The 27,541-nt window shown below is 40.4% G+C and overlaps 1 protein-coding gene across 1 annotated transcript in view; it reads left to right on the top strand.

The window, feature by feature from the left end:
* The window catches only part of LOC141376813 (uncharacterized), a 56,371-nt gene extending 37,334 nt beyond the window's left edge, over window positions 1-19,037 (top strand). Inside the window, exon 2 of the mRNA XM_073918538.1 lies at window positions 18,240-19,037. Coding sequence (XP_073774639.1) covers window positions 18,240-18,823 — 584 coding nt within the window. The 3' untranslated portion in view covers window positions 18,824-19,037. The remainder of the gene's footprint in view (window positions 1-18,239) is intronic.
* The last annotated feature ends 8,504 nt before the right edge of the window (window positions 19,038-27,541 follow it).

Below are 27,541 nucleotides of genomic sequence, written 5' to 3'. Positions count from 1 at the left end.
ATCCGCTGCGTAAAACATATGCTGGATAAGTTGGCGGTTAATTCCGCTGTGACAACCCAAGATTAATAAAGGGAATAAGCCGAAAGTGAATGAATGAATTAATAATAAATCTTTGTTACCATAAAAATACAAAACTGAAAATGGCTCCTGAAAATTCAGCTTTTCCATCAAAGAAATACATTTCATTTTAAAATGGATTAAAATAAAAGGGTATTTTAAATTGAAATGGCATTTTAATAGCATCTTGATTAAAAAATATGTTTCTGTGTATTTTTGCTATATGATAGATTAAATAGTTGCTTGTTATTATGTCAAAAAAAATTTTACACAAGCTTTGAAAATAGATAAAAAATGTCCAGCTTTTATTATTTTTAATGATCAATAGTGTTTCACATTTATGTTTATCCTGTATTTTTATATAACATAATTATTTTCATAATTTATAATGATAAAATATTATTTCAAATTTCTATTTAAATTGTATTGTATGTTGTAATAATAAATTCACTAATACATTTTTGTTTTATTCTAATTATTATCAAATAATCATAAAAGTGTGTCTGTTTTCATTTTCAAAATTATTTATTGTTATATGATATATATTTTATAAGTTGTACATTTTATATAGCAATAAATAACATCTTTAAAATATTTCATAGCATGATAATAATATAATTTCAATAAATATATAAATAATTCATTCATTCATTCATTTTTTTTCCCTTCGACTTAGTCCTATATTCCTTAGGGGTCACTACAAATGAGTGAACCGCTATATTATCTAGCATATGTTTTACACAGCAGATGCCTTTCCAGCTGCAGCCCAGTACTGGGAAAAACCTATAAACTCTCACATTTACATACATACACTTTGGTGAATTTAGTTTATTCAATTCACCTTACGCATGTCTTTGGACTGTGGGGGAAACCGGAACACCAAATATACAGGGAAAAGTACAAAGCTGTAAATGCAATTTTTTTAGTCCGGTCTTCTTATCTGTCAAATAAGTTGTAGTCAGTGACTCAGTGAATCGTCCTTCCCTCATCTCTGACTCTTACCTTGACTCTTTTTTTTTTTTTTTTTTTTTGTAACTCTCCAGAGAAACCCATGAGGACAGCAGGCCAAACCAGCTGCAAGGCAGAAAATGATTGAGGTGAGACAGAGAGAGAGAGCGCTTTGTGTCGGTCAAGGGTCAGATCTTCACTGCTAAATGAGAACAATCTGGAGCTGCTTGAGAACTGTGAGTCCAACCAAAGAAGACACAGATTAAAAGTGCTGCAAAATCAGCTTAGGCCAAACACTGCAATCAAACATACTATTTATGCACCTGTTAGTTTTGAAGTTTTGGGCTTTTTGGCTTACCATGTAGAGATCTTTTCAGTGTTAATATAAAATACATCTTATAATTATTTCCTCTCTCACACATTATGGGTGTGTGCGTGCGAGTTTAATCAAACAACATATTTAGAAAGGATTATTTTCACAAAAGCATTTTTTCCTCCCGCAATGATGCATAAACCTGTTATATCTTTTATTCTACAAAAATATTGGGAAGATTATTTTCTGCATTTTACTTTCTGATCTGAATTATGGATCACAAAACTCTGACTCATATATAAAAAAAAAAAAAGTTTTATATCTTTTTAGATTTTTGTGCAAAACACACATAATAATTTACAGTTCAAGACAGTCAGAAATATTAGCCCCCCTATTTTTTTCCCCCAATTTCTGGGGAGATTTATTCAACACATTTCTGATTTATTTTATCTTATGCACCTGCTGAAAGGGGCACCTCAGCCAATGGAGGGGCAGGGGGGCAGTGGCTCTAGCCATCGGGCCACCCCCCTGTGCACGGCACTGTTTAAAATTATTACTCTTTGATTATGTTAGTGGCTGTTTTTGCCCTATTGACTTCCATTATATTGACATTTTTTGATTGTTGGTGGTTTTCCCTGTTGAAAAGAGATCAAATTTGTAATAATGTTGTTATAATGGAAGTCAATGGGGCAAAAACATAACAAAAGTGTAGTATTTATTGTAGTTTTGCTGAGTTTTTGAAAACCTTTCAAAGCATTTTCCCGAAATATGTGTCAAAATAACAGCACATGCTCATTCAGACAACGTAGTCTCGCGGACGTTTCTGGAGACTGCGAATTATGTAGCCGGAGGTATGAATGTCTGCATTTCATTTTTTTAAGCGAACCCTACTGGGCGGTATGACGACATTCCATTTGGTGCTTACCGGCTGATCGCTTACCTCTGTGTGGAGGGCTTTCCCGCCACAATCAGTTTGTCCAATTAGCTCGTCGTGTACGTTGGCGGATTTGAGATGCAGAGAGGAGTTGACCACGACGATGACCGAGTACTCGCGAAAGGCATTTGAGATGTGAAAAAGCACACACAGTGGCCTCTCGTGGATTCATGAAAACAAAAACTGCAAAAATGCATTACTCCCCAGACGTATTTTGTGGTCTCCAGAAAGGTCCACGGGACTACGTTTTTAGAGTGAGCCTGGGTTGCAAAATAAGGTTTGTCATAAAAAATCATTCCATTTTCTGAAACACAGAAAGTTGTGGCCAAACTAAGACCTAAATCACCCCAGGGTGGATGAAAACATCCCCAACAGGGGGAGTGTTAAGAAAAAAATATTAAGAAAAAGATTCTATTCTATTTTTGTTAGATGAAATGTAGGACATAAAGAAACAACACAAGTGCCTGGGATATCCAGAATGCATTTTTTACAGCATCAATGAAATGAATGGTGCCTAAATGAGATGGACTACAATAAAACAAGACCAAGCCCTGCTCTGAAAAGCGATCGCCTGGCAAGAGCTGCTTAGACTTCCTCTTCAGACTCGTACAAATTTCACCATAATCACTGCAAGGGTAGATTTCCTGACTTTTATTCACATGGTCTGGGGGAAATGAAAGCAGGTGACTGGGGAACACAGCCCTGATGGAGACAAGTGGAAAAGGGGCTGCAGACAGTGTGTTGGATCTTGTTCCTGTCTACAGCTAATTTACAGCAGTGTTGTGGAAATCAAAGGCTGCTTCACAGTGCATCAAAAGGCTGTTTTGTGTAGCAGGATTAAGACTGCAATCCGTCATTACGTCCAGCTGTCATGTGTCTCACTGCTTGCTTACTGGTCTTACATTACTGCAAAGTTTTGGGAGTATACATATCTATAGGAAGATGCATTTAATAAAACGGGCTTGTGTTTAAATATTCAAGCCAAGTCAGTTTAATTTAGGTTTAGTGCATAATGAAACAAAACTATAGTACACATATAAGTCACTCTATACTATGTTTGTTAAATCGCTTAAAACAAGAAAGGCGTCCTTCTGTATTTACGATTGAAGACAAAATTATTAGCCCTCTGATGAAATTTTATTCTTTTTTTCAGACGTTTAACAAAGCAATGCCAATTTTAGCATAACATATTATTTTTTGTCTTCTGGAGAAAGTCTCTGAAATCTTAAAAATAGTAATAGCTGCCTTGAGAAATTAATTTTGTTGGATTTGCTACAGAACAGACCACTGTTGTCCAATAGCATGTATAATTAACCTGAAAAAACACCTAATTAACCTAGTTAAGCCTTTAAATTGCACAAGTATATTGTGTTTTGAAACACTAGTGTCTTGCAAAGACCAAGGGAATTAGGTAAAGGGCACCTATTTCACCTCTTTTTTAAGATTTAAGATAAAGCTTTTGTGTCTCCAGGAAGTGTCGGTAAAGTTTCAGCTCAAAACACCCATCAGATTATTTATTATAGCTTTCAGAATATTGGAATTTTCTGCTCTAAACACAATGTAGCTGTTTTTGTTGGCTGTGTCTTTAATGCTAGTTCTCCTTGCCCACCGTTCCCACATGCCTGTCAGAGTGTGCCTCAATCTCCTCCTTCATCCTTATCCTTCCTGCGTCAGATAAACAGCACAGTGACAGACATGAAGGAAGCAGATCTCATGTAACGTTTGTGAGAAATACTACAGTAAAAACTTTCCCAATTATTATTTGATGTATTTATTGTGAAGTTAATTCAAGCCTTTCGATGAGTCACAAAAGTTCATGCACACACACACACACACACACACACACACACACACACACAAACACACACAACGAACACACATACAGTGTGCATGTTTAACTTTGCACTGTTTTTGCATGGCAATAGTGACAGGATACACATTAATATATACCGCTGTATGGATATCCGTTATGTTGATGTACAAAATAAACCTAATTTAACATCCACAAAAAAGTAAAGCTGAAGTAAACCGCTGTAATTGATTACAAACATAAACTGTTATAAAAACATGTTAAACTTGTAAAACTCATTCTTGATCACATGTGATAATGATTGATGTTCACAGCGAGATGAACAGATCTTTTAATCCCACTTGCTTTCTGCACGTCCTGTCTTGTTAATATGATTATATGCGTTACTTCAGAGACATGTTAATGCGCTGCTGTCAATCAATTCGGTGGGTGGGGAAACCGCACTCCTACAACACGTTGCAGTGGGCCTATTTTAACTTAATAAACATTTTTAAAAAGAGACTTATTGTTTTTATATCACCCCAATATGACTAGACCCACTATACTTACACACAAACAACAATACATACAAAACAACATACAAAAGATGGTTTTTATCATAGGTGCCCTTCAATAGAAATTAAGTTATTAAAATGATCATGTTTTAAAATGTCTCATAAAATGTCTAATAATTAAACAAAAAAAAATATATATATATGCAAATAATGCAAGCTTTTTTTGCAATATTAGATTGAAAGATTAGTAATGGCTCATACATATACCCAACCATCTCTTTCAGATCTAGCATCTTGTTGGTCATTATAGCAATTGCTAGAATTCCTATTGAAACAAAAGGATTTGTCACTGGAAAACCGCAGTATGATGGTAAATGTGACATTAGTTTAAGAATGATTATTAAAACTGTATTGTAGCATTATAGTTATCGTCCTTGGTGTGAACAGCTAACATTTTTTCTTAAAATCTTAGTATAAGCAATCATTTCTTGATGAAGCTATATTAAAGAGCCCATATTATGGGTTTTTGAAAATTCCCCTCCATGTAGTGTGTAACACAGCTCTAAGTGAAGTGAAGTATCCAGCTAAGGCTTAAATCTGTTAGTGTACAGTGTTTAAAACTGTTGATTCATCTATAAAAGAGTCGACTCATATTGCTTCAAACGAGTCGCCTTGATACCGATTCATTAGGTGTTTCGCCATGACGTACGAACGAAACCAAGTTATTCACGTGCACGCGCAAACCCGGGAAATTTCAAACCTGAGGCCCCGCCCTCTGACGCAGAAACCCAGACACACACACACAAACATGCCGGTCGATTGAAGTCACACTGCAGATGGATATATTGAGTCTCTACCCAAAGATGAAACCTCAGCATTATAGCCAAGCAGTTGAAAACTACTGGAAACTTCTGGAAACTACATGCTACAAAGAATACTTCATCAGCGTTTGTGTAATAATGTTCGTTGTTGAGGGAAGAAGAAGGCAGGGTCGGCGATTCAGGTAAGCAAATATTTTATTTATTGTTTAACGACACCACACAGGTAACGGTGTATGTGTGTGTGTGTGTGCTCTCTCCTCTCCCGACTGCTCCTCCCGTTCTCCTTAAGAAGGGAGTCTCTCCGGCCCAATCACTAGAAAGACAGGTGTTATTTATCATTTCTGATTGACCCGCTGATTAGCCGCCGGGCTCCTAGCATGCTCTCCCCCCTGATTGGGTGTTCGATCACGCTTACCTCTCCACATACCCCCACCGCCCGCCTCAGGCCGGGGAGCCGTCCGGCCTGCAGCCCTCCCCCCCCCGCCCTCGAGAGGAAGTCGGCTACAGCCATTTGTACGCCCGGCCTGTGGATCACCTTGAACTTAAAAGGCTGTAAAGCTAGATACCAACGGGTGATCCGCACATTGGTATCCTTCATGCGGTGAAGCCACTGGAGAGGAGCGTGATCTGAACAGAGAGCGAATTCCCTACCCATGAGGTAATAGCGGAGAGTGAGAACGGCCCACCTGATCGCCAGGCACTCCTTCTCTATGGTGCTGTACTTAGCCTCACTCTTGCTGAGTTTGCGGCTAATGTACAGCACCGGCCGTTCCACTCCCGCCACGAGAGAACCGCCCCCAGTCCCCGATCGGATGCGTCCGTCTGTAAAACAAAGGGGAGAGCAAAGTCAGGAGCGTGCAATAGCGGCCCCCCGCAAAGTATAGATTTTACCTTTGAGAAGGCCTGTTGGCACTGCTCCGACCATTGGACGGTATCCGGTCCCTCCTTTTTAGTGAGATCAGTCAATGAGCTGACAAGGGCCGAATAATTAGGGACAAAACGCCTATAATAACCTGCCAGCCCCAAAAACTGTCTCACCTCCTTTTTGGTCTTAGGTCTCGGACAGGTTGCAATGGCTGCAGTCTTATCAATTTGGGGCTGCACCTGCCCGTGACCTAAGTGGAAGCCCAGATACCTTACCTCCACTCGCCCAATTGCGCACTTCCGTGGGTTGGCCGTGAGCCCGGCCCGTCTCAGCGCCGACAAGACCGCCCTCAAATGTTGCATATGCCGCTGCCAGTCATTACTGTAAATGATGATATCATCTAGATAAGCAGCGGCATATGCTGTGTGAGGGCCGAGTATTTTGTCCATCAGGCGCTGAAACGTCGCCGGTGCCCCGAACAGCCCGAACGGAAGCGTCACAAACTGGTGCAATCCAAACGGCGTAGTGAAGGCTGTTTTTTCGCGGGATATTGGAGATAAGGGGATCTGCCAATAGCCCTTCGTTAAATCCAATGTCGAGTAATATCGAGCAGCACCTAACCGGTCGAGCAACTCGTCAATACGCGGCATTGGATAAGCGTCAAATTTTGACACAGCATTCACCTTGCGATAATCCACACAGAACCGGACCGAGCCGTCCGTCTTAGGCACCAAGACAATCGGGCTGGCCCAGTCGCTGTGGGATTCTTCCACTACTCCCATTTTCAACATATTATTCAATTCTTCCTGAATCACTTTTTTCTTGTGTTCAGGTAGGCGATACGGCCGGGTCCTAACGACCACGCCCGGTTCGGTCTCGATATGGTGCTGAATCAGGTTAGTACGACCGGGCAGGGGCGAAAACACGTCAGAGTATTCACGTTGGAGGTGCCGGATGTCGAGGAGCTGGCTCGCTGAGAGATGATCGCCCCCGGTGACCAGAGCGCTCGGCCGTTCACCGCCGGAGCTCTCCGGCCCCAGGTCATCCTCGTTAGTAACAAGCGTAGCCAGCGCCACGTCCTCCGGCTCCCTCCACTGCTTAAGCAGATTAATGTGATAAATCTGACGCGAGTCAGCCCTGTCTGAACGAACCACCTCGTAATCGAGATCACTGACTCGTCGTGTGACCACAAACGGCCCTTGCCACTTGGCGAGTAATTTAGAGCTGGAAGTGGGTAGCAGTACAAGTACTTTATCTCCCTGTGAAAATTTACGGAGTTTAGTGCCCTTATCATATCGCCGGCGTTGGTCATCCTGAGCCTTAAGCAAATTCTCTGTAGAGAGCCGCCCCAGTGTGTGGAGTTTTGCTCTAAGGTCCAGGATATATTGAATTTCATTTTTACTTTTAGAAGGCTCGTCCTCCCAAGCCTCTCTAACAACATCCAAAACCCCTCTGGGCTGTCTGCCGTAGAGAAGCTCGAAGGGGGAAAACCCCGTAGAGGCTTGGGGAACCTCCCGCACAGCAAATAATAAGGGCTCCAACCACTTATCCCAATTTTTCGCGTCCTCGTGAACGAATTTACGGATCATTGATTTAAGCGTGCGATTAAATCTTTCCACCAGCCCGTCTGTTTGTGGGTGATAGACGCTCGTGCGAATAGATTTAATGCCCAATAATCCGTAAAGCTCGCGCATCGTGCGTGACATGAACGCGGTGCCTTGATCAGTGAGAATCTCCTTGGGGATTCCCACACGGGAGATGAGGCGAAACAGCGCCTCCGCAACGCTCTTTGCTGAGATGTTACGGAGCGCGACTGCTTCCGGGTAGTGGGTTGCATAATCCACCAGAACTAATGCAAACCGATGCCCGCGTGCAGATCGCTCTAATGGCCCGATGAGATCCATACCAATTCTCTCGAAGGGGATCTCCATAATTGGTAAAGGGCGCAACGGCGCTTTTGGGGTGGCCGGTGGATTTACCAGCTGACATTCACTGCACGCCGCGCACCATCTGCTGACGTCACCATGAATGCCCGGCCAAAAGAATCGGGTCATGAGGCGATTTAGTGTGGCCGCCTGACCTAAATGTCCGGCCATAGGATTAGAATGAGCCGCCTGAAAAAGCATTTCCCGGCGGCTCTTTGGTACTAATAGCTGGGTTGTATCTTCTTTTGTCTGAGCGTCTTGGGTCACTCGATACACCCTATCATTAATCACCGCAAAATACGGATAGGAGAGGGGTCTATTAGGCTGCAGGATTTTCCCATCTATAACCTGCACTCTTTCGAGTGCATGTTTTAGTGTATCATCACGCGACTGCTCCAGGGGAAAGTCTTTACACCGGGAAATTCCCAGCCCTTCCCCTGAGTCAGCGCGTGACGTCACTGCTTGGGATTCCCCCAGCTGAGCGACTCGCCCCCTATCCAGCGATTTCTTCTTCCAAGAAACACCCGCACATAAAACTCCCAATAATCTATTAAATCCAGGCCAATTAGTTCCCAGAATTAGCGGGTGTTTGAGGTGCGGGTTAACCGCTACCTCTACACTATGTTTTTTCCCCCGGAATTGAATATCTATTGCCGTTAGCGGGTAGTGAATAACATCCCCGTGCACACACCTTACCCTTACAGTGCGGCTCGTATCCAATGCCGGGTCTTGAAGCAGGCTTTGATGGATGGAGGTTTGGTTACACCCCGAATCCACCAAAGCTTGATATGTACCCCCTTTTATACTCACAGGTATCCGGTATAACCCGTCGCGACCGGGGGCGACGATTGGCGTGGCGGGAACGCGAATCAGCGCACTCACTTCCTTCATGGAGCAAACTTTTGGTGCGCTATCCTCGTGCCCGCGGTGCCAATACCTCGGCCCAGACATTCTCACTATACCCCCGGGGCCAGCAGTATCAACTGATTGAACCGGAGAGAGACCTGTCATTGTCTGGGGAACCGCCAGGGGTCGTGGCTCCACCCCTCCATCCAGATAGGGCCCCGCCCCCCTTGGGACGTTCAGCGGATCCGCTTCTGTGCACCGCCGCCTGGGTGCTGGTGTGGGCGGTCCCCGCCGTCTGGGCCTGGGAATAGGAGGAGAGAGAGAGAGAGGGGGAAGAGAGAGAGAGAGAGAAGAGGTTCTTTCGCCGACCCTGGACCTCGCCACCAGGTGATCCTCTGCCAGTCGGATAGCCGTCTGCAGATCATCAGGCCGGTGGCACTGGACCCACTCCGATGTTCGGGAGGGGAGGCGGGTGATGAATTGCTCCAGCACCACGGCATCCACCAGTTGGGCGGTGGTTCGGCCATCCTGTACCAGCCATCTGCGGCAGGCGTCACGGAGCTGCTGGGCGAACGCAAAGGGCCGGCCGCCTTCAGCCAAAACTAGCGATCGGAAGAGCTGACGTTGCTCCTCCGGGTTGCGGCCGGCCCGCTGGAGAATAGCTCGCTTCAGATGAGCGTATTCCAGGAGATTCTGGGCCGGTAGCTGCTGTGCGGCGATCTGGGCTTCGCCCGAGAGCAGCGGGATGACTCGTACCGGCCACTCAGCCCGCGGCCAGCCACACGCCTCAGCCATCTTTTCAAAAAGATCCAGGAACACTTCCGGGTCATCCTCCAGCGCCATTTTCTGTAGCGTAATGGGAGGGTGGGCGGTAGATGTTGAAGCGGGCTGGATCTCCTGGGTCAGCAGACTCCGGATTACCTCGCGGTCCTCCCGCTGGGCCTCCATGAGGACTTGGAAACGATGTTCTAGATCTTTCTTCAACTCCACCAGCGCATGATGTTGTTCCTGATGGAGAACCGCGAGCGCCTGGATGACTTCCGCACATGGATTAGTCGACGGAGTAGACATTCTGGCAGCGAAGTTTCTTCTTCTTCCCGGGTTTCGGCACCACTGTAATAATGTTCGTTGTTGAGGGAAGAAGAAGACAGGGTCGGCGATTCAGGTAAGCAAATATTTTATTTATTGTTTAACGACACCACACAGGTAACGCTGTATGTGTGTGTGTGTGTGTGCTCTCTCCTCTCCCGACTGCTCCTCCCGTTCTCCTTAAGAAGGGAGTCTCTCCGGCCCAATCACTAGAAAGACAGGTGTTATTTATCATTTCTGATTGACCCGCTGATTAGCCGCCGGGCTCCTAGCATGCTCTCCCCCCTGATTGGGTGTTCGATCACGCTTACCTCTCCACAGTTTGTTAAAGGAAGGATCAGTAAAGAGTAACTTACTGATGGACGTCAGGATGGATTTTTCTTCCTCCATTTCTCAAGTGTAAGTACGTGCGATTAAAGTTGCCTCGTTGACTCTAGCTTGCAAATGTATTTAGTTGTGATTTGTTACTTGTAACAGCGTGTACTGTATCAGGTTAACTGGCTATATTCTCTTATCGCGTGCAAAGTCACGTTAAAAACGCGACGCGTGCTGCTTTGTTAACGGAGCTCCGTGGACGAGGAGTAGTGTGTGTGTCTGTGTGTGCGTGTGCGCGCGCTGTCGTCCGGAGGTGTGTGCAATTGTGTGTGTGTGTGTGTGTGTGCGCGCGCGCGCGCGTTGTCGTCCGGAGCAGGGTTAAGTGCGTGTGTGTGCGCGCGCGTGTGTGTGTGTGTGTGTTTGTGTGTGTGTGTGTGCAATATGTGTGTGTGTCTGTGAAAAGAGCAGAGTGAGAAGCTAGGAGATCTCCTCAACTGTTTTTGGAGTTTTTGCTCAATAAAATAGTTAGTCGTCTGAATTTTCAAGTCCATAGTCTGTATTTACATTGACCCACTGGCAGCTAAAATCCACGCCTACACTATCGAGCGTGTATGAACTGTGATTACTTTTATATTGCTGATTAGCTGTTTGGCATTTCACTCTCTGACTGAAGGCAGTCGACCAATCGCAACAGACTGTCATTGGTCCAATCAGCGCAGATTAGCTTCGCGCTAAGGAGGGGTTTGGGAACAAATGAATCACTGGACGATTCATACAGGAGTCGCTGGGATAATTAGGTAAAAATAAATGCAGATTATAAGACCACGAAAGTGTTTTTTGACCTTGCATGCATATTAAACTGTTGTTGGAGACCCTTACAACCAAGATATGACCCTATTTCATGTATAATATGGGCTCTTTAAAATAATAGCTGACCTCTCGCATAGTTTATTTTGTGAGTACAAGTTCTGGGAGACGATACAGGCTGTCTGTGTGCAAATACAATCGTTTTTAGAAATCTTTTTCACCTACACCTACATCATTTAGACCTTTATATATAATATTTGTGTTGATGATTAAATGTTTGTGTTGATTTGTGTTGTCTGTTTTGTTTCCCATTGAGGCCAATAAAGTGTATTAAGTATTAAGTACAACATAATTAGTCGGATGGCAACCGCAAGGTACATTGAAAAGCTAAAAAGCAAGAGGAAAATATAATAGTTCAACACTAAAATGAACATAACTGTACAATAAATAAAGACCGTATAAAAGGCTAAAAAAACAACATCAAAATACAAAAGATTAAGACTCAGAAAATGTAAATACATAAACAAGTGCTGCTATTATTGAAAAATACATGGATTATTAGTGCATGCATTAGATTGTATTTAGTATCACATTCCCTATATAGCCAAATTTAAGTACTACATAAATCAAAGCAAATTCCCAGTTTCGAGGTAAACGTGTGCATGTTTGTGTATGTATGTATATTCTCGGCACCCCAATGGATTTGCTCCGCTTTTTTCCTGCACACAATCCTCAGCGCGACTCATTCAATCCTTGAACTCTGCTCTGACCTCTGCCTGTTATTTTCCCAAAAGTTCTCAAAGTTCTCAGATATCCCATTTCATACCAGAGGAGGCGTTGACCAGAGAGCTAGAGAACACAGCCGGGATAGTGTGCTCATGGGAATGGACCAAAGACTAATTAGATTTGTTCAGACGACTTCACAATGTTTTTCTCAAAGTGGAGAAATCTGAGGATAGTTTGTTGCATGCCCTGTTGCCTTAAGTGAATGCGAGATGTTTGTGGATCTTTTTACAACTTGTGTTGTCAGCCTCTGTTGTAATTATCGCTAATGAGAATCCATGTCGACAAGCACTGTTGTGCTGAATGTCAGTACAGTATGCAGTTTGTGCTAGGGTTTATGCTGGTGAATTATTTGAATATGTTTGACAGTTCCACGATGCAATCAAATTGGTGTATATTCATTATTTCTACCACTTAAGAATAAGAATCGCTTCATTCATATCAGGTTTTATTATGGGTAAATGACACCAAAAAATGAGATAAAAGCTCTGCACAATTAAACTAATCCAGAAATTAATGTTTAAATTTAAATGCAAAAGCTATTTAAAAAAAAAAAAATTTCACATACACTGTAAACAAATGCTGCCTTTTAATTAACTTTTCTACTCATCTGAAATTAAATCATTCATTCCTTTATTAAAAATAGGGGATTTTTCTCAAACGAAGATAAGGCAGTATAGGGCGAATCAGTCTAGGCTTGGATCATTCTTATTGGATTCTTGCTAATTAGTTATGTTCCTATGCACGTCCAAAACTTACACATTGCTTAATACACACAGGATGTACAGCAATACACAAATATCTTTACAAATGACTAAAATTAAATGATTAAAATATTGCACAACTTATTATTTTCTACATAAATATAAATACCACTACCTATATGCCTTTTCCATGTCAGGGGGCTTTTCTCAGTTTATTTATAGCAGTTCGCATTTGTGTAATGTTTTATTATTAGCAGTATTATTTATTATATGCATGTTCATATTTGGTTTAATAAAAACAAGTTTAGATTTGTCCACATGTCAGGTTTTGGAGACGTATACATCACCATATGGATGTGTGTTTGGATAAAACTGGCTGTGTTGTTTGATCACATTTCATTATTATTGGTCATTTATTCATTTGCCGGAAATTTGAACAGAATTTAGAAATAGTTTTGAAACAAATCTTTGTGCTTAAACAAAATTAAATATGATGCCTTCAGTGGAGTGCTTACAACACCGTTTCCCTATCCACGAAAGTAAAGGAGTAAAATAAAGAGAAGGTAAAGAGGCAGAGTGGAGGAGACTTGTTCTTTATTCTCGTGCTGCAGATGGTCTGTTAAACTGTTTTCTCGATAGTTAAGTGTTTAGTTTTTCCACTTACAAAGTCTGACATGTAAATAGCAAATGTGCCATGGCACCACGCAACTGACTCTTAAAGGGAATGGGAGATGAGACTCTGATTGGTTTAATTAAAAACACGCCCATAACTTATTAGGAAAATAAGCACAACCCTGTTAGACCATGCGCCGGGGCGCAAAGCTTATTTTTACATCCTTAAAATAGCAAAAGCAGATTTGGACATCCCCTTAATGCTTTTGCGCCATGCACTTGCGCCATGCACTTTAGACTTTGCTTTGCGCCTAGATCATTAAAATAAAGACCTATGTGTTAAACGCAATAGATGATATTCTGAAGAATGTTGGTAACAAGCCATTACCTTCCACAATAGAAAAAAATACCATGGAAGCCAAAGGCATTCTTTAAATGACCTTAAACTGTTTCTTAATATCAACCAATTGAACAATCAAACACAATGAAAAGATGAAACAAATACACAGGTAAAGCTCTTTGCCTAAAATGCATATAAAACAACAGGATTGTGGTTGTGGCTGCTCTGCTGGCACAGTCAGTAACTGGTAGGTAGCAGGCCAAGCAGGTTTCCCCCAAAGGGGCAGTTCCAGCTACACATGTCTGAGACTCGAGCTTTGTTTGTCTACTCCGAGCAGCTCGGTATCCAACAGACGTGAGCGAGACACACAGGCTTGGCATTACCACTGCTCACACGCTAATCCTGCACAGACCAAACAGCTTACCCCAGCCAGGGGGAACACGCTCGTGAAAGCAGGTGTTAATTAGAGCCAGCTCGGCCTGCTGGTGCTGCTGGTGTATCTGGGCCTGTGAATCAGTTTCTGAAGAATGGGTGGGCTCATGTGCTGTGACATCACACCCGTACCGTCCCGGTGAGAGAGTGCGCACCGACAGGACTTTCATTGTTTGGTGGGAAAAAGATCCATGTGTTAGAAATCCTCCTCCCACGTGCCGCAGACACAGACTTTGACTGAAACCCAACTCCAGGCCCAGGAGCACCACGCTGATGAAAGACAGTGTTAAGGCTCCAGAAATCCCAGCCTGTCACGCCACAGCTCAGCCATCGCCGTGGCCTTATGGGAGATGGAGTCTGAGTGTGGGGGTGGTTACAAGAGGGGAAGTAGCTCATGAAGTATATAACTCACATTCTTCAATACTTCAAAAAGACTAAAATCTCAGCCAACTGTTGAAAACTGTACAGGAGTGTGTTTCCAACCAAATAGCCAATAGATTTAATGCAGGTGACATTGAAAGCCTGTTTCAAAGATGGTCATTAGGCTCAACTCCTGCTGCAAAAAACATCCTCCTAACTCTAACACTTCACCTCCACCTCCTGCCTGGACTTTGAAATTTGGATTTAGTTTTCTCCAAATTTGATGATGAATCATATGTTTCCTATTGGACCCAAATAAATTAAACTGACTTTCATCACTAAAGTAAACATTGGACCGGATCTTTGTCCACACAACTTGCTCATCAGCAAAGGTTCGTCTGGCTTTTGATTTTTTTCTGCTGATGAGAGGCTTGGTCAATATCAGTTCATATTTGCTTAAACAGTAAGATGGATTCTTAGCCTGCTCAGCACTGATCTGGTGAGCAATTCCAGCTGCAGTGTTGAACACATTGCCCATTGAGATTCTCCATATTAACGGGATGGTCACTAATACCATATTTTAAACTTTAGTTCATGTGTAATGTAGCTGTGTGAACACAAACAAAATCTCTGTAGGTAATACGCTCAAAGTTCAATGCAAAGGGAGACATTGGCTTTTACAGAGTTAGTTTTGCAAAGCCTACAGCGGACAAAGTTTGGGGTCTAAAAAAAATAACTAAAATCTGGGCTAGTGAGATCACAAACGCTTCAGATTATGCACATTCCCTATGTGCATACACCCCGCGCAGCAATGAGGCATGGCCAGAGACACTATAATGTTATACCAGAGAAAGATAAATTGCCGTCCAAACGCTGCTATATCCTTAGAGTTTGTTCTGTTTCTGTATTGGGTTTCCAACGGACACGACACAAAGTTAGAAGTGCTTACAATTTAATTTTAATTATGCTTCAGTTAATTATAAAAATATATAGCTAACATTTGACAAAGGACACATATTGCTTTGTATCTTATAAACACAACCAAGCCTTAAAATATACACTATGGACCACTCCTTTAGAGCACCAGTAACAAAGTTTTTTTTCGTTATGTTTGAGGTCAAAAAGAAGACATATCTGTACCAGCTCTGCTAGTTGACCCTCCAGTGTGTTCCTGTTTCTAACTTCGTGTTGTTGTGTTGGATATTGTTCTACTGTCTGAACCCTGTGGATATAAGATAAGAAACAATCTCATGTTAAAAATGGTGTAGTTCTAGAGCATACCCAAGATTGAATAATCACCACGGACCAGTCGCTAAAAGGTATTTTGGAGCCAAAACTAATTCCTCCAAAAGTTTGCTTTGGTTTGGCTGGATTTTGTTTAAAGTTAGGCCATTTCAGTTTGCTCTTTAATGTTGTTTGAGGCATACCAGGGCATTTATCCTCTCCTCTCCTGCCCTACATTTGTAACTGTTAGTTTACACTCTCCATGGCAGATAAATAGGATCCAGCCCTGGACGTCAGATCTTGTCAGGAAATGTTGTTTCTTCCACTTATCTGGACAACAAGTTTGCAGAGTTTCCAATATCCAAGCTTGTTAACCAGTATTCAACTGAATTAACTATCTCCTCTCAATATAAGAGTTGGCTGAGAAAGACTAGAGAGGAGCAGAAGTAGGAGACAGCATAATGAGGATAAAGAAAGAGCAGAGTATTTTGAAAAATCTTAGTTGTGTATGATTCAATGCTTAGACTGACCAGGATAAATCCAACAAGTGTATTATACTACCAGCAGCACCAATGGATAATTACTACTTCACAACATTGTCCAGAGACGATACAGACCATGAAATGGAGACATTGTCCATTCTCTTATCTCTTTCTCATAAAAACAAGTGTCACATAAATCTACACAGTTATAGGATTTTAACAATATGGAAAAATGAAATAATAATAATAATAAAGCACTAATTATAGGAAAATATTATTAATAAAATATAAATGCATAATAAAATGACAAATAATAAGAAATAATAAAAATCTAATCATTAACTAATGATCAATAAAATGATATGATAATTATATAAATGATAAAACAATAAAATGAAGAATAAATGAATATAAACATATGAAAATAAAACACAACACGAATGAATGAATGCTTGCTTTCTTGAAGCAACACACACATAACTTTGCTACAAAGATTCTCAAATCCTTAGATTCTTCAAAAGTAACATTTTAAAAGATGCAATATTATAGAAATCACAGACTTGAAAGGATCATTCATTTGGCCTTCATCTAGACATACTGCATGTTGGAGGGTTTCAGTCACTTTTGAATGACTCATCATCTTGCAAAGTGTAATGACGGGGAGTGACACCAACAACAGAAGTTTGGATCCACGTGCAGGTTTATTAGAATCGTCAGGCAAGCAGTGGTCAATACAGGGGCAACCAGACGTATGAGGGCATTCCAGAGTCAAAGTCAAATTAACAGGCAAATGGTCAGAGGCAGGCAGCAAACAGAATTAAATAAATAAGCAAGGCAATGATCAAAACATGGCAAAGGCAGACAAAGAAACCGCGTTGTAATGTCACTGTGACAGATAACAAGACTCGGCAAACTGAATGGGTGAGTGTGTGGCTTAAATTGTGCGTGCAATCAGTCTCTGACAATCCTCAGGTGGTGTGAATGTAATCAGTTTAGATGAGGAAGCATGTGTGTCAGGGTGAAGTGCATGTATGAAAATGTAGTCCAGAAATGGTGGAATTGTAGTCCATGAGTTATTGTGAGTGAGATTCAGTGATCTATGGAGTTATGATCGCTGGAGATTGTGAAACAAAGCCAGTGAAAACTGGAAAGTTGGGCTGTCGGTTATTTATTATTTAATTTTTTTAATAGATAATTTAGGCTATTACCTAGTGCCAGCTACCACCAATAACTTTGATCCCACCAATAACTGACTTCAGGAAAGTCTTTTTCGTGTTATTTTAACTTTTTAGAACGTGCTTCAGAATGTACTGTATGCAAGTGACACTCTTTCACTGCTTATGGGATAACTTAAATAGGACTAAGCAGTGACTTTAGGAAATTGTAGGTTGTTCTCCAATTTTGATTTCCACTGCTGTACAATAATTTAGTTCATTTTTTTTTATTATCAGAATAACCACTTGATTGACCATCAATATTTATAAATGGCCAGATTATTCAGACTGGCCTGCCTAAATAATCTGTGTTTAGTCAGAATATATGGCTACATTTTCAGTGGCCTACAAAGGAAGCAGTATTTTGTAATGCTGTGGTTACGTTTTATCCAGCAGGGACTAACTGGACCATGCTAACCATTCAAACCTTGACTTCTTGGTCTGAGTTGCATGTGCTTAAAGCTCCTGAGTCTTTATTTTTAGATGGAGCTCTTGCATGAAGCTTACTTCCCCTACCCAAAGTGTTCCCATGGTCTTAGCAAGCTAAATGATGTTGAGTGAGCCGACCCTGAACAAGGTCCTCCAGTGCCCATTTACACACACACACATGCTTACACCAGACCCTGCACTGTCCCTGTCAACTGGTCAGAAACAGCCCAGGAACACACAAAACACAAGCAACCTAGAAACCTAATGTCATGGAACTTAGAAAAACTCAGCAACATCTAAAGGCATGAATGTCCTCAAGATGTGAAGCTCAAATCTGAAAGCCCATGGTAAGCCTATATGCCTATACTATTAAGTATGTCCTTTCTGAGTAAAATATAACACTGAACTTACAGGAATCCATAAAAAAATAAAAAGGCATCTCAGCCTGCCTGTCAGACATTTCACACTGGATTAAAGATCATCATCTTCAGCTTAACCTCTCAAAAACGGAAATGCTAGAAGTTTCTGCCAACCCGACTCCACATCACAACTTTTCAATCCAGATCGACGGGGCAACCATTACTGCATCCAAAATGGTGAAAAGCCTTGGAGTAACGATTGATGACCAACTAAACTTCTCTGACCACATCTCTAGAACTGCTCGATCGTGCAGATTCGCACTCTACAACATCAGAAAGATCCGACCCTTCCTATCTGAACATGCAGCTCAACTCCTTGTTCAAGCTCTTGTTCTTTCCAGACTGGACTATTGCAACTCTCTACTAGCCGGGCTCCCAGCTAACTCTATTAAACCTCTTCAGATGCTTCAGAATGCAGCAGCACGAGTGGTCTTTAACGAACCTAAAAGAGCACATGTCACTCCGCTACTCATTCATTTGCACTGGCTGCCAGTTGCTGCTCGCTTCAAATTCAAAGCACTGATGTTTGCTTACAAAGCGATTTCTGGCTGCTCTCACTTTTGCAGATTTATAGGCCCTACAGAAACTTGCGTTCTGTGAATGAACGTCGCCTCGTGGTTCCATCCCAAAGAGAAAAGAAAACGCTTTCCCGAACGCTTGCACTCAATCTGCCCAGTTGGTGGAATGAACTCCCTAACTGCATCAGAACGGCAGAATCACTCGCTGTCTTCAAAAAGCGACTAAAAACTCAACTATTTAGTCTCCACTTTCCTTACTAATATGCAACTACCTCTCTGACTCCTCAACTAACTACAAAAAAAAAAAAATTACTAATGCTTTCCTTCTTAGACTTTGCACACCTGAAACTTGCCTACAGCACTTATGCATTGTTGCTCTTATAGTTGTGTAAATTGCTTCCTTGTCCTCATTTGTAAGTCGCTTTGGATAAAAGCGTCTGCTAAATGACTAAATGTAAATGTAAATGTAAATGAATGAAAATAAATAATTACATAAATAAATAAATATTTTAAAATATAAACATACAGGGCGCTATTTTGAGGATCTAGGCGCAAAGACCCAAGCGCAGGGCACAAAAGCATTAAGGGTGTGTCAGAACACTTTTGGTTGGGTTTAGGGAAAAACGAGGGTGGGTCAGTCGATCAGTCAGTCAGTCAGTCGACAGTCAATGGACAGCGGCCTCTAGTTGATTTACACGAGAACAGCAGGCGCGAATGACACTTGCTAGAGAAATACCTCCTGGGAGGTATTTGCCGCTCTTTAGAAATGTATATCGCGGTACATTTTCACAATCAGCCTGGGTTGAAAAATAAATAAATAAACAAACGCAGAATTTAATGTGGAATAATAGTCATTAAAGTGAATTTTATGGAAGAATATAAATATAACAGAACCCAAAGATATTGAACAGATGTAAAAACAAATACTCTTTATCTGCTTAAACGAATGTTTATGTTATGCACTTTTGTAAATTCACTTTGTTAATCCTTTAAAAAGCCTTATGTGTATGTTTTTTTTCCCAATAAAAGTTTAATATAAATATATGTTTAACATTTATAAATATAATGCTAAGTTTTAAGTTTGATATTAAAAAAAAAACATTTAAATGTCATGCATGAAGAGATATTTTAAAAAAGAATCTTTTTTAAAAATCAACTTCACCTTTAGTTCTTTCAGCGGTGAACTTAATAGCACCAGATGTACACCTAGAATAAAACAGCAATCATTTTAAAGAGGAATGTGGAAAATGTTGAAACACATGTATACTATGTCTCCTAATCTATCAGGCTCTTGAAAAATGTACCAGTTGATCCCGCACCATCTTTACTGGAGACAATAAAAAATGAGGTAATAAGTTTTATTGATCACGCAGTCTGTGCTACAGTAAGAGGCTCTTTTGTTGAGAGCAGCAGATCCTGGCGGCTGTGCTTCACTGATCTGAGTCTCTCACAGGGGCAGCACCTTCAGCTGCCAGCAGCAATTGTATTGGGTATTAAACTGCTGTGGCAGATACGGGATCAGATGAAACTATCAGACAAGACTTCTTTTGTTTGGTGGGGGCCTGTCTGGAGGTCGAGGCTCCTTTGAGAGAAAGAGACAGAGGGAGGTAAATGGAGAAAAAAAAGAAGTTGATGGATAGAGACCATTTTGCTTGACGTTGGGTCATGTATGCATAGTTATTTGTTACTGATGGATCATTCAAATCATGGAATAGTTCACCCAAAACTGAAAACTTGCTGTAATTTTAGTTGCCCCCAACAGATTAAAGATGCAGGTGTTTTTTTTCTGCAGTAGAATGTTAAGGAAGTTTTTTAGCTGAAACTGTGGTCTTTGGTGATTATTATATTGCAGGTCTGGGTCTACTAGCACTTTGAGAGTTTAAAAAACATATACAGGCAAAACAGAATTAATACATGCATACTCATGGTGATATTTTGAGGTATTATTATAAAGTGTAATGATTGGTCTGAAGGAATGTAGAGAATTGAAATGATTGGATCATTTACATGATCATTTAGGGGGGAAATGGCAGATGCTAGCAATAAGTTACTGGCTGTTTCTCAATTCCAAGAACGCTAAGAACGGACTTGTGTTCTTGTGGAGAGTGGTTTTGCCAAGTTAACTCGGAAGAACGAACTGAGGAGACCGCTAAAACAGAGAACATGTCCTGTGACAAATGAGATGCTGCATTCTTCCTGTTGGTCTTGTGACCTTCACACGTTTTTAACAGATCACAGCATTCGTACAGCAATGTTTTCCCCCTTTTCATAATATATACTATGCAGAAACACCTTACAAATATACATTGCACAATATAAATAAAACAGATTTTAATGTGAATTTCAGCAAATAAACACCCTTAATGTGTTTATGCCTTTATTAAGATTTTCATGTTCATGTTTACTTTCACTGTTTCATTTAGGGTAACTCCTGAGACAAATAAGTTATATCTCTGAACTTTAATAATGAATTTATATAAAATGCTGTGCTGCACCTCCTTTATTCAGCAGCAATGACTTCTGGGACTTCTAGGGCGAGTTTGGCACTCAAGTCTACATCGATGCATCCTCGATATCAAGAACACATACGAGAACTTTCACATGTCCTCCGTTCTTGCGGTCTTATGTTTTATAATTGAACTTTGGTTGATTATGACTTTACGACACAAGACTGCTAAAGAAGGCATATTGAGAAACAGCCACTGTCTTTGTCAATGAATCATCTATTTGTAAAAAAAGAAAAAGAAAAAAAAGGCAGATTTATTCTGGAATTCAGTCAGTGAATATTCTAAACACTACATTTTAAATGGCAGATTCATTGATAAACAAACATGGCTGTTTTTGTTCAGGTGCATGTTTAATTAACAAGAGTAAGCCCACTTTAATACCTGAAAACTCCCATCAAAGTGGTTTTTGCCACTAATGGTTATCGTGGTTGTACTCATTATGAGAGGTGCTATTTGGTAGTTTGGTTATTTATTTAATTAATTTGGCAACCGTTAAACAGCGTTTTGGAAATGGTTTGAATTTCTATTTAGTTTAATGTTGTGTTCTTTTTGGAATGACACTAAACTCATACAATACATAGTTGTGTGTACAAGAGCATTAGTACATTTTGTATTGACATTATTCTTCAATGCGGAAGTGCGCTTGTGATTGTTTTAGTACTACCAATTCAGTTGCTTATAGGAAAAAGAGCTAGGAATAATAAACGCCAAAAAAAAAAACAGACTACTTGCTCTACAAACAAGTGTGTTCATGACAATACAGACAAAGCAGAATAATATAATAAGAAAATATTAGTTTGCAACATCAAGCAACGTAATAAGCTGTTTTTAAATGAATGAAAGTGAATGGGACCAGATGTCTCAAGCCAAAGCGATTCAAACAGCTGCGCCCGCTCATATGCGAAGAATAAGGTCAGTAACAGGGGTTCTCAAACTCAGCCCTGGAGATCCTGTGTCCTGCAGATTTTAGCTCCAATTTGCCTCAACACACCTGTAAGAATGTTTCTAGAAAGCCAAATAAGATGATTAGCTTGCCTAGGTGTGTCTGGGGCTTGAAACTAAAATCTACAGGACACTAGACTTCCAGCACGGAGATTAAGAACCCTTGATGTATATACAGTGCTATTTAGGACAGAATTTATGATTATTTTTAACTATTTAAAAATTTTAACTAGTCAGTTAAAATAGAGTAGATTCAGAACACTTTTGTATCTTAAATGTAAGTCACCTTATATCAAATTAGTATAAGGTTTTTTATTATTATTGTTCATATAAAGACATCAGTGGATCATCACGACCCACACATGCTCTTTTTGCTTTGTGTGTGTGGATGTATATGTACAGTTGAAGTCAGAATTATTAGTCCCCCTGAATTATTAGCCCCCTTGTTTATTTTCCCCCCAATTTCTGTTTAAAGCCTCAACTTAATATGGTTAACTAGGCAGGTTAGGGTAATTAGGCAAGTTATTGTATAATGATGGTTTGTTCTGTAGACTATCAAAAAAAAAAAAAAAAAAAAAACATGCCTTGATGAAAAGAATGATTTTCTTTAAAGAAAAAAAAAACATGAAAAAAAACTGACACCAAGCTTTTGACCGGTAGTGTCAAATAAAGTGCCGGTAGCAGTTGACTGGTTGCACTGTTTTCAACAAAAAATCTTCTTATTTAAATAGATAAATAAATACATCAATTAAAATATTGCTTAAAGAAAATTGCAGAATGTGTTAGGTCTTTTTTTTCATAATTTAATAGCAAGGGTTAATAAAAAGTAGATAAAAATTTTCTGCTTTTTAACAAAATGGTTTCACAGTTTACTGTTTTTAATATATATATGTCAGGCAAGGATTTACATTTTCCATTCTAGATTCCTCATGGTGCGCTTTTGCCTGGTCCTGTCTTTTTTCTTTACTTCAGCGATGGAAAAACAGGTCAGTCTACTGACAAACAACAAAAGAGATTATTTTTAGTAGATTCGAACAAAATTTCCTCTTAACTTTGGGTTGTAAGAGCTGTCAGAGGAACATGGCAGGAAGTCCTGCATAATTTAAAACTGTGCTGCGCGACTCTGGCCTATCTTGAATGATTGTGCAATGAAACTGTGAGATTTATTCCTCCTGAGGGGATCACTAATCATTACAGAGGCTTTTGGGGGGCGCGGATCTTCACTGACCACATCCTCTAAATAGAAGCTGCTTCAGAGGATTCTCACATACACATACACACACTCACACACACCTGAATGTGCAATACACATGCATTTTTCTTGCAGTTTTTCCTCTGCAGTGAAGCACTGTCTTGGGAGGATGTGCGGAAGCGATCACACATTTCCTCTGTTTCTTCCTCCCCTCCTTCCCTGCAGTTTCTTCCCTGGAAAAGGGAGCTGAAATCAGACAGTTCTGTGCAGACAAAAAGTGGAGTAAATTTGCAGGTTGTCTTGAGACAGTTGTGTAGAGATGGATATGTCTAGGGTAATGAAAAAAAGAAGAACTGCAGGCTTGCTTTATTGTGTTGTGTCAAGGTCCAGTGGCTTGATGGAGTCCAGTCATCCTGAGCTTCTGAACTGCAGTGTGACTAGAGGCTAAATTTTTAAAGATTTATTCCAGTAACTGGTTGTATCTGACTGAAAGAAATTAGCAGAGATTTTCTATTTTTATTTATTTATTTATTTATTTATTTATTTATTTATTTATTTATTTATTTATTTATTTATTTATTTATCTATTTATTTATTTATTTTTATGTTAGCAGTCTCCTGTTCTAAGCAGGAGAGAGATTATGCATGGTTTATTTTTTATATTTTATTTTAGTTTAGATTAGTTTATCAATAATCAATGGTGTAAAGTAACAAACTACAAGTACTCAAATTACTGTAATAGTGTAGTTTTTTTTTGTAATTTACTAAGTAATTTTCAAAATGTGTACTTTTACTTTCCCTTGAGTTTTATTGCAGTATTGGTACTTTCACTCCACTACTTTCCTTCAACCTGCAGTCACTACTTATTTTTTCTTGTCTATGGAGTTAAAAAATTCAGTCCTGTGATTCCTGTCCAATCAAATCACACATAGAAGTAAAGAGGTATTTATAATCTTACATCTTACAATTTATAATTAAAGCAAACTTTTTGGAAGCATTAAAAGTGTTCAAGAAGATGTCCAAAATTTTTTATACGCATTGATCTAGAGACTAGGCGACGCAGTGGCGCAGTAGGTCGTGCTGTTGCCTCACAGCAAGAAGGTCGCTGGTTAGAGCCTCGGCTGGGTCAGTTGGCATTTCTGTGTGGAGTTTGCATGTTCTCCCTGCGTTTCCTCCGTGTGCTACGGTTTCCTCCACAGTCCAAAGAGATGCGGTACAGGTGAATTGGGTAGGCTAAATTGTCCGTAGTGTATGAGTATAGATGTTTCCCAGAGATGGGTTGCGGCTAGAAGGACATGCGTTGCGTAAAACATGTGCTGGATAAGTTGATGGTTTATTCCGCTGTGGCGACCCCGGAATAATAAAGGGACTAAGCCGAAAAGAAAATGAATGAATGACCCAGAGACTGTTTAGATGCATGTCACTGATGAGAAGAAGACAGATATTTACTGTATGATGACCGAAATGGCCTTAAACAACCAGCAGACACATGACGTCAGATTGAAGTTGTACCCCTATGTAGGTGATGTTGCATTTTGTTTTGAAATGCAAATCAGGTTGACGTCACTCAACGTCAGGCCAATGTCCAACTCCCAACCTAAAATCGACCAAATATCAACGTCTAATGATGTTACAGCTTGTCGTTGTGTGGATGTTACCACTATGACATCTGTCAGACGTTAGATTTTGGTTGCCATACCTGATAAATAAATGTCAGTATTTGAAATCAATGTGACATTGGTTTAAAATGTTGGTTCAGTGTTGAATTTTGGTAACTTTCTATGAACTAAATATCAATGTCATTTGACGTCGTTATTGGACATCAAAATAATATTGTCCTTAAAGGCTGGCTAGACATTGAATTTTGGTTACCTGACATCACAACCTAAATCTAACCTAATATTAACATCTTATGATGTTGTGAGCCTGCTGGGCAATAGCTACATGCACTACAGAATGTTATGTTCACACACATCCACAAATTACACCTAAATGCATCAGCTTTTTACAGCGTAATACTCACTACTCACTAGTCTTGACAAGACTTTACAAGATTATTCATACTTAATTTTAGTACATGCATTAACTAACATTAATTAATGGACTATTATTTTAAAGTGTTACCGAAATAATTGTTACAGATATTTTATGTGGTCATTCAAAAAAGCATCTGCTATGGAAGAATTTATTCATGTCATGAATAGTATTTTAACATGCTATGATATATCTAAAAGACAAGACACCACATTTGATGTTATGCCAATTTATTAATGTCAAACAAAATAGATGATTAACTACTCCCATAAGACCTTGACTCTTTTATTTTGTAGAATAGAAGTCAGTAATAAGTTTATGTTTTAGGTTTTTTTGTTTACTCTTTTTGTTCATGCTATGAAAATGATCTAAATATGCTTTTCCGTGGCTTGTGGTTGCATAGCTGAGCTGTGTGAAGGGTCATGAAGCTTTGATGTCAGAGTGAAATGTTGCCTCGGTAAACAATAACACCATACAGATGGACCACAGCACTGAAGCAAAGCCTGCGAGCCACGCTTTAATTCTGCAGCCGTCTCATAGATCTGACCTGCACACCTCCGGCGATCCATCAAACCCCCCACAAAACACTCGCTCTGGGTGCCAAACATCTCCAGCCTCTTTATGTACTTCTCCAACTTTATCTGAATCAAACTTTGAGGCCGAATGCTCCAAAACTGTTGCACCATCCAAACAAATGCGCATCTCTTTATCAAAAAGTCAAACTGACAAACTACTTAAAAATGTCTCCATCTATCACTGTGAGCAGAGCTGCAGAATGATGAAGCGGAGCTGCTTTTTCTTCTGGTTTCTTTAGTTAACTGTCAGTCTGAGATGTAAGCATTCATCCTGTTCGGTAGGCCAGACTTCTCCACCATCTGTCTCTCTTTCTCTCGTTTCTTCTCTCCGTTTTACCCCTAGAGAGTCCTCGTCTGAATGAAGTCACCAAGTGTGAGTGCTCGAGCTCACGTTACTTAACAAGCTATTTTTTTGGAGGCCGAAATTAAACAAAATGGCACGGTTCTGTTTAAATAGCACGCACGCGCATGTGTCTTTAAGAATAAATCCCCTACTGTGTTTATTTTAGCAAACGTCACTGGTGCAAATGGACCAATGCAGTGTGCTTTTATTAGCAGCTCTAATATCATAATTAGGTTTATACACATGGCTTATTTTCATAGTGATTACTAGCAAAGCAATAATAGTGCATGTAATGTTGGAAAGCAAGCTCCAGGTCAGCAGAACTGTGGGTCTTAACCCCATCATGGGTGTGTATGGAATTATTCCTGCGCCGGCCGGTCCACCTCACAGGCCACTCACCTCTCCAGTCTTTGTTTGGCTGACAGACCAGCCAGAGTATAGGCCCACCATTGTGCGTCCCTGGACCCTGTATGCTTTACCGCTATTTTCTTTGGGAAGCAGGAAATTGGATGACTGGCTACCTGCTACAACAACATCCTGCACTTGAGAAGTCATCTTTTCACTCCTACCCACCTATTATTCTCCACAGCAATACACCGGCAGTCACTCTCCAGACTTCTGGTGCGACTGAGTGGCCCCCACGTGGGCCGTTCAGTCTGAGTTCTGGTCGAAATCAATTTTCAGGCCCATCCAGATGCTTCCGTCAAAATTCTGCGGCCAAAAGTAGATCTGATCCCTAACACTGCACTTTTATGAAACCATTCGGAAGGATTATCATAACATTTAAAGGGATAGACATTAAAATGTTACTCACTCACATCCTAGACAGGTGATTTGTTTTTCTCTGGTAGAACTGAAACAGCTACAGGTACTTTGAGAGTCACTTAAAACTAAATTAATACATGTAACTCTTTTGCTGAGGCTGTGGATTAAAGGAAATGTGGTAATAAATATTAGTAAGTTTGACCTTATATGACCTCATTGTATCATCAGGAGCCACATATTAATTTAGTTTTGCCTGTGTATGTATTTTCAACCTTCAAAATGCTGGTATCTGTGTCTGACTTGATTTTGTGAATCACAAAGGATGATGATTTCGGCCAAAACAAAAAACAAACTACATTGTGTATTACCTGAGGTTGAGTGAAGTACGGGTTCACCTTATTTGGGTGAATTATCCCTTAAAGGCACTGATCAAATAATCAGA

Source organism: Danio rerio, chromosome 12 (assembly GCF_049306965.1).
Source record: "Danio rerio strain Tuebingen ecotype United States chromosome 12, GRCz12tu, whole genome shotgun sequence".
NCBI lineage: Eukaryota > Metazoa > Chordata > Actinopteri > Cypriniformes > Danionidae > Danio > Danio rerio.
The sequence above is the reverse complement of the archived record's forward strand: the minus strand, read 5'-3'. Positions and strand labels throughout refer to the sequence as shown.